This window comes from Euprymna scolopes, chromosome 20, assembly GCF_053919585.1.
Source record: "Euprymna scolopes isolate OS-2025 chromosome 20, ASM5391958v1, whole genome shotgun sequence".
NCBI lineage: Eukaryota > Metazoa > Mollusca > Cephalopoda > Sepiida > Sepiolidae > Euprymna > Euprymna scolopes.
The window spans coordinates 16,965,080-16,986,406 of NC_136501.1; the positions used below are offsets into that span (position 1 = coordinate 16,965,080).

Below are 21,327 nucleotides of genomic sequence, written 5' to 3' on the forward strand. Positions count from 1 at the left end.
TGTCTATAATATGGTTGTCTTCAAGTCCAACGTAAACAAGTTTCTGATGAGCCGTTCCACTTAAGTTAACAAATTTACCGAACTTCCATTGCTATCGATTACTATATTGCCCTTTTGACTACTGTTCATTCTTTAACCCTTATCCTTGAGTGGCCTCTCGGCCTTGATAGGTGGTGACGTCTATGTAAGAACAAAAAAAAAAAAAAAAAAAAACTTGCGATAAAATATTTTGAAGAAAATAAAATGTTGCTATTATACGATGGATCCAATACATAGCAATGTCAGTAAATTACGGCATGAGTAGATTGCGAAAAAAAAAAAAAAAAAAAATTCTGTGTAGGCATTAAAAATACTTTTTGGCTGTTCTATATTATAATAACGAAAAAATACTGAGTTTCAAGCAAAACAAATGATAACTACGCAATTGTCATGTGTCAAACAGTTACATATTCATGAAAAACAGTTCCAATATGGGTAAAAACAGTTTGATAAGATTACATGCTGGGTTGGATATATTGGGTCATGTGACGTAAGCAAAAGGGGAAGCAACTCAGTTGATAGCAGACAGAATTTATTCAGAAAACAAAAATAAACATAACATATATACATAATTTGTGATCTTTAAAAAAAAAAAAAAATACTTTTTTTAACGGTTTGAATTTTTTATTTTTTTTTTTATAAAAAAAAATAACTGATTGAATTTACGAAAAATTAAAAACTTAATTACCTCCTTTGTTAACTCTACAATTCAAATCGGTGAATTTTGAAACGCAATCGCTAGATTTTTAGAAAAGTCTTTTTTCATAATTATTTTTTCTAACTTATCGTTTTCCATAAGTTTTGGACATATTACTATTTGAGACATGATAATTATATAGGTAGCATTGACTTTACTTGAAATTCAATATTTTTTAGTTATTATAATACAGAAGCACCTATTTTTTTGTTAAATATTATTATACGAGGAATCTTTTCAAGTTTAAATATGTAAACATTATTTGATGACTTACAAATTATCCAATATGGCCGTCTCGTTTGGATAATTTGTAATTCTTGAAGTAATTCTCATTTGACACTCAATACCAGATGAGGATATGTACGTGACAATCAGTCCAGTAGAGGCCGAGTTTCTGTTGACTCTGCTCTGCCGGGGAAATATTTGTTAGAGATTGTTCTAGAAGATCGACTCTCTTAGGCTTTATCCTTCTCTCTTTGAGAAGGGGTTAGTTGATACTTAACCACCTGAAGCGTCTCTACTGAGAAATATCGATAGGCATTTTTTGCAGAGTCAGAGTTAAACACGTCTTGTGCAATAGTCTAGTCTTCCCATCTTTTGGCCTTGTACCACATCTTCCTGTAGTGAGAAGGAGGTTAAACACCTCTATGCAGACCATTCTGTAATGACTCTAATTTTCTTTTTATTTTCTTTCTTTAAAGATTGTAATGCTGGGTATGGGGAAGCCAAACCAGCTGCCAACATTCCCCTGCTTTTTATTGAAATCAGCCGAGAGCTCTTTTTAGTATCCTCGTTTGTTTCCTTAAAAGTGCAATTATCTGGATCTCTTTTGCACTTGGTTCACCAGGAATATTAGTTAGGTAGGACTTCAGGCTATGTGAGAAGTTTAGTGATTAAGGAGACGACAATGACAACAGTAATAATAATAATGGAATTTCATTGACTGTTGTCAGAGAGTAATCTCTGATAATGGCGTGTGTGAAAACTCCTAGTGAGTACAAATAATAATAATAATAAACATGAAACCTGTAAAAATTCAAACAAAATCTTTTGACTTTTAACACCCGGGCAATGCCAGGTCCATTTGCTATTTATAGTTATAAACCAGAGTCAGCAATTATATATTATTTTATTTATCTTTTTTTTTAATCCTTAGAGATGCAGCTTCATAATTTGTGTATTCATTTTTTTTTTTGCGTACTGTTATCTTCATCTTTATAATTGCTGCTGCTTCACCACATTTCGGCCAACTCATCCTCTGGCCTTCTTCAGGTGATTAACCACGATAGGATAGGAATGCTGAGTCTTGTAACTGTATTCTCAGTAATTACTGCCTTCCATAGTTGTTGTTGTTGTTGTCTCATCACGTTTTTGGCCAACTAATCCTCTGACCTGCTTTAGGTAGGATTGAAACAGCTATCTTCAGACAATGCTCACCTAGAACTGGAGAGACTCAACACCACAGACCCCGAAGAGCAATCAAGGTTGGATTTTATGGTCTTATAAGTCTAATTTTGTGTTCTTATCGGGTCTTCTATTATCAGGTCTGTACCGAATGATATTATATATTACTAGCATGGTGTCTGGCATTGTCCGGGTGTTTGGAGGTGTGTGTTGAGCAAAAAAAAAAAAAAAGTGGTAGTAGGAAGGCGGGCTCGAACCCGTACCGCAAAGGAGGAAAAGAACGGGGAAAAAAACGTGACATCTTTACTGTTACGACCACCGCCAAACCGGAAGTGACGTAGGTTTTAATTAAGGCTAGACAACCGAAAAGAGGGGATGACTTTCTAAAATATCGGCGAAAAAAGCGACCCCTCCCTGTAGAAAAGTGTCCAGTTGAGGGTGAAGAAATTAATGTTTTTAGTAAATTTGTCGTCTGAAAGGTCGAGCTGCAAAAACGATACTGATCTTGTGAAAATCCATCGCCTCTGTTGAAAGTTTTAGACAGACATGCAAACATACATACATAGATTTATATATTTGTAGCTCAAATTTTCGACCCAAACCGATTAAAAAGCTTGCCCTATGAATACCTTTTATGTAAAATTTCAAATGTTTAGACCAGAAATTGTCTGAGTAATTTGGTAGAGACCGCAGAGGTCAAATTTTTTTTAATTTTGACCTCTATTATGACCCCTTAAAATTTATTGTTTTGGGCTCAAATCAAGTCAAGTTAGATCCATGTCCAAGGAACCTATATCTAAAATTTCAAGTATTTAGACCCAAAATTGGCGGAGGAGTTTGGTAGAGTTCTCAAAGGTCAAATCGTTGAACTTTGACCCCTTAACAGCCAAATTTCTGGCCGAAAACTGATTACAAAGATTTCCCCACATCTCAGTACCTTGTATATCAAATTTCGAGTCTGTAGACTGAAAATTGACAGAGTTATTGTGTAGGGAAATGTACACAGACAGACAAACAGACAGATAAACAGACACTTTCACTTTTGTAGATATATAGATTTTTTTTTTTTTTTAATCCTTTGAGATGGAGTACAGTTACAAGACTCAGCATTCCTATACTGTCGTGGTTAATCACCTGAAGAAGGCCAATGGATTAGTTGATCTGAAACGCGGTGAAACAACAACAACTATGAAAATGAGGATAACAGTCCACAAAAAAATGAATACAGAGTCAGCAATGTTTCCGCGATTTTATAATTAACAGCTAAAACTTTCTTGTAAATACAAATGCTGTAACCACACATAACTAGAAACAGGCAAGTGTTATTCTTTCTTTCTTTTTTTTATCTTGAGTTTTAGTCAACAAGAAATTATTTTGACTATATTTATTTTTTTAATTAAAATCAGAAAACTGAAATACTTTTTTTCTTGCAACTTTCATTTGTCTTTTTATTAAAAACAAAACAAAAACTCAAAGAATTATTTCTTATAACTTCATTCTTAGAATCTAGAATCCCATCACACATTAGTTTTTTTTTCTTTCTAAAATTAATTTGTTTCTAAATTGCAGCTTTATAACAAAATTTAGTTGTTGCTTTTTTTTTTTTTTAACTTTTGTTCAGACAGAAAAAATATGCAGTAAAAATAATAAAAAGTAAACAACCTTAAAAATAATTAGAAACAAAAGTTGATCTTTTTTTTCTAAGTTTTTGAAACTTGATTTGTGTTTTCTTCTGCTTACCCTTAATCTTCAAAACAAAGGAAAACCTTAATCTAATAAAAACATTTAACCAAATATATTAAAAATGAAAAAAGCTGAATCGTACATTCCACAGTTAACATTGTAATTCAAAGAGAACTTAATATTGGAGTGAGGTTATATGAAAGTTAACTTTGCAAATGATAAAAAAAAATGTTAAAAATAGAATTTTATTGTTCAGAAATTTTTGAGATGAGGATTAATAATTGGGATGTTTTACACCAGGCTTTCCCAAAGTGGGCTCTGGGAGTGAGACCGAGGGTTTTTTTTTTTTTTATTTTTTTTTTTTTTACAAGGTAGTCACCACTTATCAAGCCCAGAAGCAACTCGGGGATAAGGGTTATTGCGTGTACAGTACGTTAGTATTGGAGATTTGATAAAGTGTCTTACTTTCTTACTTGAGGGTGTGGTTCATCAGGAATTTGTTTATGTTGGACTTGAAGACATCCAGGTTGTAGTCATATGGGAAACAGGCAAACGGAACAGAGTTCCACAGGCGTGTACTTCTAAGAAAGAAGTTTTGTTCATGGAATCTACGTTTTGATTTAGGCACAGATAAAGAGTGAGGAAAATTTTTGACAGTGGTTTCAGCTAGACGGGTGTTTATCGTGAAAGATTGGCGAGGGGGGGGATCAGAGATTGGAGTTCAGACGAGCGCTTGCCATGGAAGTAATGATAAAACAAAGACAGGCTCGCAACGTCTCTTCTGTGGGAGAGAGATTTCTACCCCGACAGAACAAGAACAATCTACCTCTGTGGATTAAATAAGAGGTTCAGTTTTAAATTCTAGATAGGTTCCCAGATTAAAACCTACACTTGAAGAAGGTTGTAGGTTATATCATCCAAGATGAGAACAGCAGTTTAAATAATCAAGATAAAAATTCTACTATTGCTAGGAATATTTGGAAACAAGATTTCCAAATGAGGTTGCAGATAAATATATAGGCTAGAGACCTATTTGATTGATTGGTTATTTTTGTTTTACGGCATATCAACCCTTTTTGGTTATTTAATGCCAAGTTCAACAGGATTGACAAAACCTGGATTGCAACTAAAGACGCATTATGTTTATACACTCACGATGGTAATAGTATCCAACTCGACGAGCTACAACCACTATGCATGATTTTCCCCACTCTCTATCTGTGCCTAAATCTAAACGCAGATTCCATGAACAAATCTTCTTTCCCAGAACACTGTTCCGCTGGTATGCTTCCCAGTTGAATACAACATGGTAACCTTCAAATCTAATGTAAACAAGTTCCTGTTATGTCGTCCTCATAAATAAAAAACATTCGGAGCAAAAGTGCAATGGGGTCTCCATGGATTTCATGTATATGTTGGATATGCCTTCTTTTTTTTTCACTACAAACAAGGCATATTGACACTGAGATGTAAAGGACTACCAAGATTATGGACTTTTTGTCCATTTTGCATGCAGAAGTATTTGATGAAACGACAAATAAGTCAAAGATCTTACTTGAAAACAAAATAAGTTAAGCAGAGGGAATATGGTAAAGAAAAAGGTGATTACACATTAATGGATAGTCTGGTGGAAGATATATATATATATATATATATATATATATATATATATATATTGTATAATAGTAAAGTAAATAAGAAAAAATTAATGCTTTTCCTGACAAAAAAGTCTCTGCTCTATTGTTATTTTCATGGCAAATGCTCAACTGAGCTTCAATCTATGCCCCTCCCCACTACAAAATATTCATAACAAACACTCGTCTAGCTACAACCAATGTCAACAATTTCCTCTACTCTCTATCTGTGCTTAAAACTAAAATTTGATAAACAAAAATTTTTTTTTCTTTTTTTTTTTTTTTTAGAGCTACCCACCTGCGGAACTCTATACCACAGGACTGCTTTATAGCTTTCTACAACATGGTCGTTTTCAAGTTCAATGTAAACAAGTTCTTGTCGAGTCATCTTCTTAAATAATCAAATGCTATCAAATTTCAACCACTATCGGTCGTTATGGTATTGCCTCACAGACTATCTGATACTTATTAACCTTTTATCTGCGAGTGGCTTTCAGGCCTTGATAAGATGTGACTCCCATAAAAAAAAAAGATACTATGAAAAAATCTGGGAAGAGTGTTAAAGAAATTATTTAAAAAAAAAAAAAAAGAAAGAAAAAAGAAAAGGGCTCACACTTACCTCTGCAGTGCAAGAGTCCATCACATCATTTTGTGTTTTTTCTGTTGTTCCGACACAGCTTTCATGGAGATGTTGTACTGCCGTTATAGAACTGGTCGATGACTCTATGGTAGTCACAGCCTTAGTTGTTGAGGTAGTTGTGCCGGTGGAGGTGGTAAGAGGCGAAGTCGATGATTGTTTCGTGTCCATGTTTGATTGCTGCTTATTGTTAGAATGAGGCAGAGCCTGGAAGAGGCACATTATATACATCATGATGCATTTCTTATCGGGGTTGTCCACATTAACATCTGTAATGCAAAACGATAAGCTTACGCATTAGTAATATAATTACAACATAATCACACGCACGGAGCATAATGAAGCAGTTTTCACATTTAATTTACGAGTCATGAAGCTCTGAACTCTCAAGACTCATAGAAAAAGAAAAACCATGATCGAAATCTCATACAATAACACTTAATAGATTCTGATGAAATATAAACTCTTAGCCAATAAATAAAGTTTTAACAACTAAAATATTTATTCTTTTTTTTTTTTTTTTTTTTGTTTTTTTACATACTACTCAATAGGTCCTAGATTGAACTCATAAAATAATAACTTTTAGACAAAATTCGACTTTATTCACCAACGTAATTTCATTCTAGGGTTATACACCAATTCTATCAGTTCTCTAAAAATTTTACGTCTTCTTTTCTAAAACAATTATTTCTCTAAACACATTTAAACAACACCTGACTCATGTTTTTCATCCTGCCAACAAATACATAAACTAACTCAACTTTGGAATATAAATACCTCGCACCTCAAACGCTTCATTTCCACTTTGAACCATTATGATATACCAGTAAACTCGACATTACTCCTGATGAAGAATGCAGGGTGTTCGAAATATTGGAATTATTATAGAAAATGTTTAAAAATAAATAAATACATTGTTTTTATTCTTCAACTACAATGTATACTTACAGTACTTGGCCTTTTGGTCAAGATCAAAGTGTAGTATCTGTTCTTCAGATGTTGCACTTCCATTTCTTGTTCTCTTTCGGTGGAGGAGAAATCCTTCACGACTGAGATAATTTTTATTTTTGTACCTTTTCTCCACTTTAAAAAACGACCCTGGTGTCTAACTCTGTCCCGTGGGGAGGCATAGTAAATAGGTACAATGTATACTTAATAGTGAAGTTGAGCAATGTTGCCCCTGATTCATACTTATATGGATAACTATTTTGGAATACCAGGTGCTGTATGTATAAAATGGATATCAGTTATGCTGATAATAAAACCGAAATGCAAATTAGCATCCTTTCCTGAAAGACAAGCACCATTCTGGAAAATACAAAGAAAATGCTTGATTATATATATATATATATATATATATATATGAGAGAGAGTTTGTGTGTGTGGCGTTCCAAGAATAATGATTCCACAAAATGGAATAGAGTTGATTACAATTGTATTGTTATGGTGATTGAACTTCATTATCTGAAAGTTTTATCTCTCTGTTGCAGATATTGATGGTGTGAGACTCTAAGAAAGCAACCCCTGTCATGGACGTGCATCAGAAGCAGAAATGCATAATTGAATTCCTGGCAAAAGTGCATTGAGAATAGTGGTGACTATGTAAAAAAATCCTAAATTCTGGAGCACAAAAGGTCGCTCGTTTTAATGGTACCCCTCCTGTCTTCATAGCTCTTCAGCTTTGTGAGTCAGAAAAAAATAGCAGGCCCTACTTTTGGAATGACTATTGCATGTATGTGTGTGTGTGTATATATATATATAGTGTAGTATAATAATTCTCCAAGTTCCAAATATCAAATTTTCTCAGGTGGTCAGTTATTACTTTTCAAAAGGTAGCCATTACAATCTTGTTTCTATTTATAACTAATAAGTCTATAAAATTATGTCTTTGCTGCATATTTAATCGCGTATTCATCAGATGTTTACCTTAAAAAACTTAGGAAAAACACGATTTTGGACAACTTACATGGTTCATGCAACTAACATGCACTGCCATTTCTTCTCGTTATGAAGATTATGGTCATAATCCATTACAATTGGTACATATAAACTATAATCTGAGTGATGTTTCAACCAAATGATTAACCCATATATATTTATATATATATATATATATATATATATATATAAGATACTATTAAGAGCAGGTAAAACATTTTATGTCCTTTTATTAAAATTAAAAATCAAGATATGATATTAAACCTTATGTCTAGAATGCCTTAAAAAAGATGCCTTAAAAACGATGCCTTAAAAATGATGCCTTAAAAAAGATGCCTTAAAAACGATGCCTTAAAAAAGATGCCTTAAAAAAGAAATTGAAATATAGAGAATCGTGTTCAATTGGTATCTAACGATTAAATTTAATGCAGATCTGAAATATTTATATTTTAAATTGAGAGGTTGTGTCCATATTATGCTCCCTAAAATCCCTTTAAAATACACCAAATGAACTGAAATTTGGGGAATACTTATTAAGTGATACCTAATATCCAGTGACATTTGTTTCCAGTCGTCCTGAACATCCACTCCACTTGCCACTGGTATTTAACAATGTCGACTCAGGAGATGTGTGGTTGGAGATTGCACACCTCCTGCCACAAAAATTTAACACGCAGGCACCCCTACAGTGGGTATTCAAAGTCTGTCGAAGACTGAAGGAGCCTCCTCCTCAATATCCAGTCTTAAAATTTCACACACAAAAAAAATGGAGATTTAGAATTTTCACAAAGAATAAAACAATTTTTTTTAATAAGTAAAAAGAAATAAATTAATGAATAAAAAACTTTTTAAATTAAAATCCGTTAAGCAATAAATAAGCGTTCTTTCAAAATAAAAACAAAGCCATAGTCTCTCAGGAGACATAGATAAAAGAAAATGAAGTTCTAACCTTCAGGATCCAAGAGAGGCTCGATGCCAAGGTGCTGTAGGGCAATTTTAAAAGCGTGCTCCAAGTTGTAATAATTGTCGTTGTCCAAAAGATCTTCATACGAGAAAAGTTCTGGTCTGAAAAATTTTAAAAATTCAAACTCAGTGGCGATATAACACTCCAATTATATCTATAATTATATAGTTATATATAAAAGATACTTTATCTGTGTGTGTGTGAGTTCATTCCCTACGGACTCACAAATGGCTGAACCTATTTCTTTTTTTGAATTTCTCACAAATCTACTTTATTACTGGGAGTGTTCTTAGATAGGTTTGTATCAGAATCTTCCTGATAAGTATAAAAAAATTGGTAATCGAAAAAATATGATTAAAGAAGTAACAGTTCTATTTTGACCAAAGTTAACACCCTTATACAGTCTAACATCACAAATGCATTTAATACACCCAGATTCTTTTCAGATGTTATTCACAGAACTAATTTCAAGTTAACAAGAGTAATTTTCTATATGTTGCATATGGAAGGGGACAGATACTGGTAATTGGAGAAAGTAAATAGTGTTTGAAAATATATTTATTAAAGGAAAAGGCTAGAACCGAACCCAGTCATCAGAAATTGAAAAAAAAAAAATACATATTGCAATCCTAGGAATGTGGAGTAATTATCCATTGTGTTTAAAAATAACTAAATATATTAATTATGTAAGAGTTAGGAGAATGAACAATTCAATTTAGGACTTTTCTTTGTGTGGCCGAAGGCATGTGGAGGCATATGCAATATATAAATCCACGTGAGGAGAATCACATGTCTGAGCACGTTTTGACATCACAAAGAAAGATAGTGTTACAATATATTCAGAAGTCGAATCAGAGTTAGAGAGAGTAGTGATAGAGAGTAAGTCGAAGAGAGAAGTCAGAGTTGAGTTGACAGTTAGCCGAACTCTTTTTGAAGCGACCAGAAAGGGAAGAAAGACAATGTAATTCTGCAAGGCATTCGAATTCCTGATCATCATCATCATGACCAGCTGGAATGAATAAAGATCATCATGTTATTTGTAAGTTTTCGTTTGTCATCATTCAACCTGAAAGGTAATGTGTTTTTGTGATTCATCATTGTAAAAGAGCATTTATATGTAACACTCTTCCAAAGTGTTAGCTGTCTGTCCCCATCATAAATTATGTATCTCCCCTCAGTGTTTAAAAAAAACTGTCCAGTCACATATCGCTCACATGTATATCCCTTCTACTACAAATAATGAACTCAACAAGTAATTGCCATCGTCATCGTTGTTGTCGTATATACGCCCTTATTTGAATGTCTCATCGTCTGTTATATGTCTCCGATATGTACACCCGCTATTTAGCATATAGAGTGTTATAACATTGTTACTTCGGTATTATCTATAATATAAATCTCACCTGTCTGTTTAAATGTATGTATGTATATATGTATGTATATCTGCCTAAAACTTTTGACATAGGCGACGGATTTTCACGAGATCCATATCATTTTGAAGCTCGACCCTTTGGACGACAAATATCGAAAGATTGGCCAAAAACATTAATTCCTTCACCCTCAGCTGAACACTTTTCTACAGAGAGGGCGTCGCTTTTTTCGCAGATATTTTCGAAAGTCATCCCCTCTTTTCGATTGACTAGCCTTAATTTAAACCTTCGCTACTTCTGGTTTGGCGATGGACGCAACGGCTAAGACGTCACTTTTTTTTGTTTTGTTTTTTCACGTTCTTTTCCGCCTTCATGATACGGGTTCTAGTCTGCCTGCCTACTACCACTTTTTTCCTTTTTTTTTTTTTTGTTCAATACAGAACTCCATACACCCGGGCAAGTTTAAAATAGTTCTTTGCCGGTTTTAGCTTCTATGACCATAAAAGTAAACATAAAAGAAAAACCAACAAAGAAAGAAAGAAAAATATTTCTTTGTTTATATATATATATATATATATATATTTTTTTTTTTTTTTTTTTTTTTTTTTTTTTTTTCATTTAACATTCATTTTTTTTTCTTTTGAGGGAGATTTGGGAGAACATCATATATTTATTTCTTTAAAAAAAATCTCTAAAGGAGATAACAAAACATATCATAAACAATTGATCGAGAATTATTTTAGAGAAATCTGCGATACTATTGTACCTATTTACTATGCCTCCCCACGGGACAGAGTTAGACACCAGGGTCGTTTTTTAACGTGGAGAAAAGGTACAAAAATAAAAATTGTCTCAGTCGTGAAGAATTTCTCCTCCACCGAAAGAGAACAAGAAATAGAAGTGCAGCATCTGAAGAACAGATACTACACTTTGATCTTATTGTAATAAACAAGCCTTCCTTAGATAAGTTAATATCAGAATCCTCCTAATAACTATCAAAAATCGGTGATCGAAAAAATCCAATTAAAGAAGGTGGGTACCGAGTTTTGACATGTAACAACTATATTACACTTGGTCTAAACGGAGGAATTTCTTTTATTTTTGTTCCAGTCCAGAGTACCTCTTTTTGGGAAGTTAGATTTTCCCCACATTAAAAAACTGACATTGTGTATAATTTTGTTCTTATGAAGAGGTGGGGAGTAAATAGAAACAAGTTAATTTTGGTGTTCATTTTCTCTGACTAAAGAAAAACATTGTCGGATAGAATGAGTTAAAGATGAACAGTGTTCCAGCTTAATTTGTGAAAGGCCATCTGTTTGTCCAAAATTGTTTGGGTAATTTGGTAACTTTGTTGTAGAGGAAACGCAGAAGCGTGTCGTCAGTGTGAATCTCATAATTTATTAATTACTATAGAAACAGCCAAAGTATTGGTATGTTTTGCCAGAAAATAGATAAGGGCGGAAATTAATTACTTTCACTTATCAACGCGTTATCTCGTTATTGGTAGCAGAAAATTTGCATGTTACTCGTGGCATTAAATTAACATTTTGGGGGGACAACGGTGAGTGAGCTCTCTAGACAAAAATCAAAGGTTTTCAAAGAAAATACACAAACTATGGTCACGTCAATTTCTATCTTTACTTTTTCTTTTTCAAAATGGAAGACTTACATCAAATCTGTTGCTAAGTTTGTTAAAAAAATCTTTGGATCATTCTACTGATTCAGAAAGTACTTGACTACTGATGCAATCCTCTACTAAGGGTCAAACTTATCCTAAGATAGAGTACTATTGCCACATCTGGGGAGGTGTCACTTGGAACGCACTTTCCTTTTCTTTTTTTTTTTTTCTTTACACAGTGATCACCACTTATCAAGGCCCGGAAGCCACTCAGGGATAAGGGTTATTGCAAGTACATTGCGTTAGTGTGGAGATTTGATGAAGTGTTTACTTAAGGGGGCGGTTCATTAGGAATTTGTTAATGTTGGACTTGAAGACATCCAAGTTGTAGTCCGGTGGGAAGCAGGCAGACGGAACAGAGTTCCACAGGCGTGCAGTTCTAAGAAAGAAGCTTTGTTCATGGAATCCGCGTTTTGATTTAGGCACAGATATAGAGTGGGGGAAATTTTTCACAGTGGATTCCGCTAGACGGGTGTTTTTCGTGAAAGATTGGCGAGGGGGGACCAAAGATTGGAGTTCAGACGAGCAACTGCCATGGAAATAACGATAAAACAAGGATAGGCTCGCAACGTCTCTTCTGTAGGAGAGAGGTTGCAGGGTAGAGAAAAGGGCATCTCCCACTAAGCCATGAAGTCTATTTTGTACTCTGTCAAGGCAGGATAGGCTATTTTAGCAGCTCCTGTCCAGATATGGCAACAGTATTCCATCCTTGGACATACTTGGCTTTTATATAGATAGAGAATTGCATCAGTAGTGAGATATCTTCTGGAGCGGTAGAAGGATCTCACCATCTTTCCAGCGACCTTGGCAACAGACTTGATGTACGTGTTCCATTTCAGATCAGGAGTAAAGGTCAAATCCAGAAGCTTGTCAAAACACGGGGCCTCACCCAGACGAGAGCCATCCATCACAATTGATGCCAGATGGGGATCAGAGCGTTGATGATGTAAGGTAGGAGTTTGGTTTTGGATGCATTAAAGGTAACTAGCCACATCTTCCCCCACTGAACCACGCGCTCAAGATCAGAGGAGAGAGAATCAGAGAGAACTTTGTCATTTACAGCCTTTGATGTGTTGCCGTAGATGGTCGTGTCATCAGCATAGATGTCAACGAATGATTTAAGTATGTGTTTAGGGAGGTCATTGATGTAGATCAGGAAGACAGAGTACAAAACCAACTCCGAAATCTAGTGGAGAATGTCCTCTTTTCTTTCCTACATCATCTTTATAACAGATGAAACGTTGCTAGCTTTTTTCTACTTTAGTATATACATAGTAGGTGCTCGACTGAGCTCCAATCTAATTTTATCCTCTGTAAAATATTTACTACAAGAATTCGTCTAGCTATAACCGTTGTAAATAATTTCCCTTTATCCCCCTGTGTTCCTATAACTAAATGGAACTTCCATGAGCAAAGTTTCTTTCCAAGAACTATCTATCTGGGCTGCTTCCCAGCTGATTATAGCATGGTCGTTTTCAAGTCTAATACTAACAAATTCTTGTTGCGCTGTCCTCTTAAATAATCTTATTTCTCTCCAGTTTCAATTATTGTTGCCAATCCCCATGTTGTCATTCCACTGTCCTAACAAACTTATTAACCCTTATCCCCGAGTGGTCTATTGGCCTTAATAAGTGGTGACTTGTTAACACATAAAAAAAAAACAACTTGCTTCTACCACTTTATAAGTAATTAGCATGGATACCCGGCCTTGCCCAGGTTGACACCTGCTATACTAAGGATATTGAGCAGTTTTCATTGATACCCCGCAACAATTTCCACAATAAAAGAACGAATAAAAGCACAAAAACGTAATTGCCTACAACAAGGAGTATGTGACAACTTCCCTACTAGATATTTCGGCAGAAGGGATACGAAGAGAAGAAGCTATTTTCCGGATATTGAGCACTTTTTGGTTTTGTTGCTTGTGCTCGACCCCCCCCCCCCCCAAAAAAAAGGAGAAATGAAGCAAAACAATTTTTCTTTTAATCAAAATAGCAGGGAGTGCTCATGCAACCGCAAAAAAAAAAAAAAAAAAAAAGTCATGGCAGCCGAGCTCGAACATGAAACACGAAAGAAGGGAATAAGGCAAAAAGTTACAGATTAACGTGTTTGCCCGCATGGCCACAAGTGCTTATAACGTCATGACATTGCAAAACAAGCTTTTTAAACATAGTTTTATTTTGATATGCGTGCATGACTTGCAAAAACATCAACGCAAAAATAAAAGGAACGCCCCCTTCCAAAAAGTGATCCAGTTTACTCCCACAGAATTAATCGTTTTTTTTTTTTTTCTAATTTTTACATATTATGCATCCAGAGCATCGCTCTTTCAAATGGTACCGGTTTCAACCCGGTTGGATGTGGATGACAATAGGTTTTAGCAAACATACAAACACACACACAAACGATTTCCCTTTATATAATTGAAGATATGAAAATAAATAACAGTAGATGGCAAGAGAGTTCATTCATGAAGAAATAGCTCCCGAACAACTCCAAGGGTGGCGAAGATGCCTGGGAGGTCAGCTGAAGACATGGTTATACACAACTAAAGCCAATCAACAATTCCCCCACTAACCAACAATCACGAGGTTGTCTCCTCAGCAACCGACAAGGCTAACATACTTGCCAGTCGGTTTGCCTCAAACTCCACACTGGACCCTTCCAACCACCCCCTACCTGACTTTCCTATGCGGACAGACGCCACACTAGACGATCTGAAAACCACCCCTGCTCAGGTGCATGCTATCATAAAAAACCTTGACACCTCAAAAGCATGTGGACCCGATCTTATCCCAGCTGTGCTATTAAAAAAGTGCTCAGCCGAAGTAGCTCCAGTTCTCTCCAAACTCTACAACAAATGTCTTAATGAAGCTTGCTTTCCGGGCTGTTGGAAAACTGCTTCTGTTGTACCAGTATTCAAGAATTCTGGCGAAAGGACAGACCCATCAAATTATCGCCCCATTAGCCTCCTCCCACTTTTTGCCAAAATATTTGAGACCATAATTAACCATGCTCTAGTCCATCATCTTACAGATGCTAAACTACTGACTGATAAACAATATGGATTTAGACAAGCCCGTTCCACAGCAGACATCCTCACTGTGATCTCTGAATGTATATACCATTCACTGGACAAAGCGGGGGAAGGCAGAGCGGTAGCTCTAGATATATCTAAGGCTTTTGACAGGGTATGGCATGAGGGTCTCCTCAGTAAAATCAGATCATACGGTATCACTGGTAGAATACTTAACATAATTAAATCCTTCTTAGATAAGAGAAAAATCCAGGTAGTCCTCGACGGTCGCACATCTAAACAATATGATATAAATGCGGGAGTGCCCCAGGGTTCTATCCTTGGACCTCTATTGTTCCTGATATTCATAAATGACCTCCCCGACAACATTGCCTCTGAGATGGGTATATATGCTGATGACACTACACTCTATGGCAGACACGACAGGAAGACGAATGAACACATTTCTAAAGAAATGGCAGAAACACTAGAGGAAGACCTCCAATCTGTAGTGGAATGGGGACAAAAGTGGTTGGTCGCGTTCAATGCTGCCAAGACTAAACTAGTTTCATTCAATAATTACAAGAAACCCTCTCTACCACCCATAGCAATGGCCAACGACTCTTTATCTGAGAGTCCATCTTTCAAACTCCTTGGCCTAACGTTCACAGGAAACATGAGTTGGAACAATTACATTGAAGGCATTGCCAGGGCTGCTGCAAGAAAGGTAGGCTCTCTCTACCGTGCTAGAAAACTACTAACACCCGAAAGTATCCTGTACCTCTATAAGGCCACCATTCGCCCATGTATGGAGTATTGCTGCCACATCTGGGCTGGTGCATCTGCTACTAGTCTCTCGCTCCTTGACAAGGTTCAAAAGAGAGTCGCAAACCTGATAGGCCCTGAACTGGCATCTAAGCTTCAGCCTCTGTCCCATCGACGAAATGTTGCATCCCTCTGCCTTTTCTACAAGTATTTTAGTGGTGAATGCTCTGACGAACTGCAATCACTTGTGCCCCCACGACGCGAGCACCCTCGACAAACCCGACAGGCTACTAGATCCCACCCCCACACTGTAGAGATCCCTAGATGTAAAAGATCTTTTTACTCCAATAGTTTCTTCCCCAGAACCGCAAGACTCTGGAATTCCATTCCAGGTCCCTGCTTCCCCAACAGTACTGACGTGCAGAAGTTCAAGTGTAACGTGAACCGACACCTTGCTGCCCAAATCCCTACATAGTACCCTAGTAGTTGTTTCCCCTGATAGTAGCCCCCTACACCAAAGTGGCAATTTGCCTTGTTTGGGGTGAAAATGTAATAAAAAAAAAAAAAAAAAAAAAAAAAATGTTGGAATTAGCTCTGGTCCACAGGTTTACGGTGTTGACTACCCATAAATATCTTGGCTGTTGCGGATTGCTGTGCATAATCTGTGTTTATGTGGGATTCTGGGTGTTTTATGGCAAGAGCCAGCTCAACCCATCCTACATGGGAGAGCAAATGTGGGAAAAAAGTATACTGGGAAGATTTGTTAGAGTATTAAAAGTAGACAATTCAAAAGACGTGCTTAATAGAGAAAATCACAAATTACTCTTAGTTACCATAATATTCTTCAGCAGTTTTAGGATCTTAATACCACTGGTAACATAGTTGCAGGCTCTGTCATTTAAATATGTACACATATTAATGAGTCATGTACTGAGTTAATGTCGCATCAGCATTTAAACCTTGAGCGTGACGTCATGGAATAAAATGCATATATAGGCATCAAGACTGATAGAAAAGGGAAGAGGAAAAAAAAAAAAAGGAAAAAACATTCAAAAGGTGTTCTCAACAAGCACGCGATATCTCCCCCTCCTCCTCCTCCCCCTCCTCCTCCTAGCCCTTCGAAAACGAACCGGACGACTGTGAGTCTTAGAATTGCTGCAACCCAACAGCGGACTGTATCTGACAGAAAAAAAACACAAACAAAAAAAAAAAAACAAAGGACTGTATCTGACAAAAAAAAAAAACAAAGGACTGTATCTGACAAAAAAAACAAAAAAAAAAAACAAAGGACTGTATCTGACAAAAAAAACAAAAAAAAACAAAGGACTGTATCTGACAAAAAAAAACAAAAAAAAAACAAACAAACAAAAACAAAGGACTGTATCTGACAAAAAAAAAAAACAAAAAAAAACAAAAAAAAAACAAAGGACTGTATCTGACAAAAAAAAAAACAAAGGACTGTATCTGACAAAAAAAACAAAACAAAAAAAACAAAGGACTGCTATCTAACAGAAAAAAAAACCCAAAGGACTGCTATCTGACAGAAAAAAAAAAAATTTAAAAAAAACCCCAAAGGACTGCTATCTGACAAAAAAAAAACTGACCAGCTAAAGGAAAGAAGGAGCGAACCTATTGTGCCGTGTTGTGAATACGTGCATGTGGAACTGGACAAAATAATTTTTTTTCTTTCATCTAAAAAAAAAAAAGTTTATGCCGAAGTTTTCCTTTCTTTACGAGTCTCTATATACGTTTGGTTCATTTTAAAATAAAACCGTTACACAATGAGCGACTCCACCTTTTTAACGAATCAGTTTTTTTGTTTTTTGTCTATTTTTTTAGATTTTATTTTCAAATGAATCAAATGTTATTTGATTGCTCCTCATACTTTGGAATACCGTTTTCGAAAAAATCTTTTAGACTTAAGTGAGTTTTGAACTCAAACTCAAGCATCTTAGTGAAAGGGTAAAAACTATGGCCTTAGTAACGTGTACTCTGCCTATTCCTTATTTCACAACCAATCGTATGTTTCTATTTCCATGTTTCTGATGTCATGAATATGAGTACACCCGGTTCTTCCTCCTTACAAGAATATGATTGGCTGGTTAAGTTATGCAGAGCTCAGCGCAGATATTCAACCAGACCTGTATAAATGAAAGAATGTTACTCAATTATATGAATATAATTAGAACAACTGTGTGCTAATTCCTTCTACTTTTTTTTTTTTTTTTTCAAGTCGCATTCTATTTAGTAAACTTTACAGACAGGATTTTTCTCCCTGAAACTCATCTGTGCCTAACCACACAGAAATGTGTCTTTTGAACGATTTCTAAACGATGTGCATTCGGATTAGCTCAAACTTGGATTTTTTTTTTTTTTTTTTACCTTCACTAACTTCCTGGATTTATTGGATTTTGTACTCACCAACCATGGGAACACCCTCTTTTTTATTTTTATTTATTTTCTTAATTACATTTTCACTCCAAACAAGGCACATTGCCACTTTGTTGTAGGGGGCTACTATCAGGGACATAGGCATCAGGGGTACTGTGTAGGGAGTTGGGCAGCAAGCTGTCGGTTCACGTTACACTTGAACTTCTGCATGGCAGTACAGTTGGGGAAGCAGGGACCCGGAAAGGAATTCCAAAGTCTGGCTGTCCTAGGGAAGAAACTACTGGAGTAGAAGGTTGTCTTACATCTGGGGATCTCTACTGTGTAGGGGTGGGATTTAACAGCTTGTCGGGTTTGTCAGGAGTATTTATGCCGAGGGGGCACATGTGCTTGCAGTTCGTCAGTACGTGAAACCATTTTTCCTTTATATTCTACTTCATCTGTTTCCTTGTTCTATACTTCATTTTCACGCTAGTATGATCCATTTCATACTTAGTTTCATTAAATGCTTTACAAGCAAAATTTCTTTACGTATTTTGCGAACTCCTCTCCTCTGACGAGAAGGAAAGTATTTCTTCGATGCTCCGCAGATTATGGACTTTCACATCTGTGTTTCCTTTCCGAATAATAAATATGCTTTGTTTTTAACTCTTACTAAAGTGTTTCCCAACATATTTTTATAAAACCTAGGATAAAAAGTGCTCAATACGTTATTAGAGCTGAATATATTTTTTTTTAATTATTTTACAACCTCAAAACATAACTTAGTCCATAACGATTGTTTCTGCATACAAGAAATCTCATCTGTTTCCTCAGATGGTGAAAGTTAACATGATAAGGGAAAAGGATATGTTATTCTGGGGACACTTGTGGAAATAAAAAAATCAAGATTAATATATATATATATATACATAGAGAGAGAGAGAGAGAGAGAGAGAGAGAGAGAGAGAGAGAGAGAGAGAGAGAGAGAGAGAGAGAGTTAAAAATATAATTCTAAAAAAAGAATTAATAATAAAAAATACTTTTTTGTTTTTGGTTTTAGTTTAGTTAGTTTTTACGCATGTTAAATATCTACCATATTGATTTCTTGCTCAAATTTCTACACCCTTTTTATATAAGTTATACAGGACGTATGTTCAAGCATATTCTGCTGAATGTATGTCAGCATTGCGGCAACGACTAACGTCCCTGAAAACCTTTTCACTTTATATACCCCCCCCCTCCTCAAGTATCGTCTGCCTTTGATGTCATGTTTTGGCTCATTTCAAATACGTTGACCCAAACCCGTCACCTGACTGACGGCACATATCTATACTTTCTTTCTACCTTTCCTTTTCTTTCTTTTTATCTCCTCTTCTTTTTATATTATTAATTTTTTTTTTATAATTATATTTTTCTCTCTCCCTCTCTCTCTATATATATAGATTACTCTTGATTTTTTAATTTCCACATATGTCCCCAGAAAAATATCCTTTATCCCTTATCATTTTAACTTTCACCATCTGAGGAAACAGACGAGATTTCTTATCTGCAGAAACAATTGTCATGGACTAAGTTAATGTTTTAAAGTTATAAAACATACACACACACGTTAAATAGTATATAGATGCTAACTGTCATATTTTCTTATAGGACACATCTTACAGTAAACAATTCATTTGTTTCCTCCATAATAAACAGATCTTCATTAAGACAACATAACAGTCTTGCACTAATAAAAATAGTTTTTTATTCTCTTACCTGTGCTTATGTATGAGGGCATTGAAAGCCAATCCATCTTTCCAGCAAGTAGTAAAGTTTTTCAAGTCGATTTTACTGTATCTACAAAAACCAAAACAAAAAAAGAAACAATATAAACATATATATATATATATATATATATATATATATATATGCATGTAAATTACTGACTAATAAAATAGAGATTAGGGAAAACGGATATATACATATAGGTAAGGAAATTGTAGAATCCTTAGAAAAAAACCTTAAGTCCGTAGTGGAATGAGGCCATAAATAGATGGTAAAATTTAATGCTACTAAGAGTAAGCTTCTTTCCTTCAACAATTAAAAGAAACCTTCTCAACCACCAATACCCATGACTAATAATACACTACCTGAGAGCTCTTCCTTCTAACTTCTTCGCCTAACATTCACAGGTAATATGAATACATTGAGGACATTGCCAAGATTGCTGCAAAGGAGATGGGCTCTCTCTACTGTACTAGAAAATTTTCACGCCTGAGAGTATCCTGTATCTCTTCAAAACTACCATTCGCTCATGCATGGAGTACTGCTGCCAGATCTGGGCTGGTGAATTCACCTTCTTGGACATGGTCGAAAAAAAGTCACACTCTAATAGGTATCGCACTATCAACTAAGCTCCAACCTCTGTCTCATCGTCAGAATGTTGCATCCCTGTGCATTTTTTTACAAGTATTTTAATAGAATGTACTCTGATGAACTCATCACACTTCAATTTAAACTCTGTAAATTAGAATGTACAACAATTCGTTATTTGGCAACGAATACAAGTTGAAAAGCTTAAAAGTTCCTTATTTCATTCCTTTTTTATTTTTTTTTTTACATGGGGATCACCACTTATCAAGGCCCGTAGGCCACTCGGAGATAAGGGTTATTTTTGTGTACAATAATCAATGGGATAATATCGTAGTAATAGTTGGTATTGGAGATTTGATAAAGCGTCTTACTTAAGGGGGCGATTAATCAGGGATTTGTTTATGTTGGACTTGAAGACGTCCAAGTTGTAGTCAGGTGGGAAACAGGCAAACGAAAGTGAATTCCACAGGCGTGCACTTCTCAGAAAAAAGCTATGTTCATGGAATCTATGTTTTGATTTAGGCACAAATAAAGAGTGGGGGAAATTACTGACAGTGGTTTTAGCTAGACGGGTGTTTATCATGAAGGATTGGCGAGGGAGGACCAGAGATTGGAGCTCGGACGAGCACTTGCCATGGAAATAACGATAAAACAAAGACAGACTCGCAACGTCTCTTCTGTGGGAGAGAGGTTGCAGGGAAGAGAAGAGAGCATCCTCCACTAAGCCACGAAGTCTATTTTGTACTTTGTCAAGGCAGGATAGACAGTTTTATTTTC

At 35.5% G+C, this 21,327-nt stretch overlaps 1 protein-coding gene across 6 annotated transcripts in view; it reads right to left on the reverse strand.

Annotated features, from left to right (window-relative positions):
• The window catches only part of LOC145241334 (dystrophin-like), a 1,936,823-nt gene that overhangs the window by 1,553,888 nt on the left and 361,608 nt on the right, over positions 1–21,327 (reverse strand). For all 6 annotated transcript variants that reach the window (XM_080104172.1, XM_080104173.1, XM_080104174.1 and 3 more), the window contains 3 exons: positions 19,954–20,034; positions 8,982–9,097; positions 6,077–6,363 (listed from right to left, as the gene is read on the reverse strand). In XM_080104172.1, the coding sequence (XP_079960298.1) occupies positions 6,077–6,363; positions 8,982–9,097; positions 19,954–20,034 (484 nt within the window). The remainder of the gene's footprint in view (positions 1–6,076; positions 6,364–8,981; positions 9,098–19,953; positions 20,035–21,327) is intronic.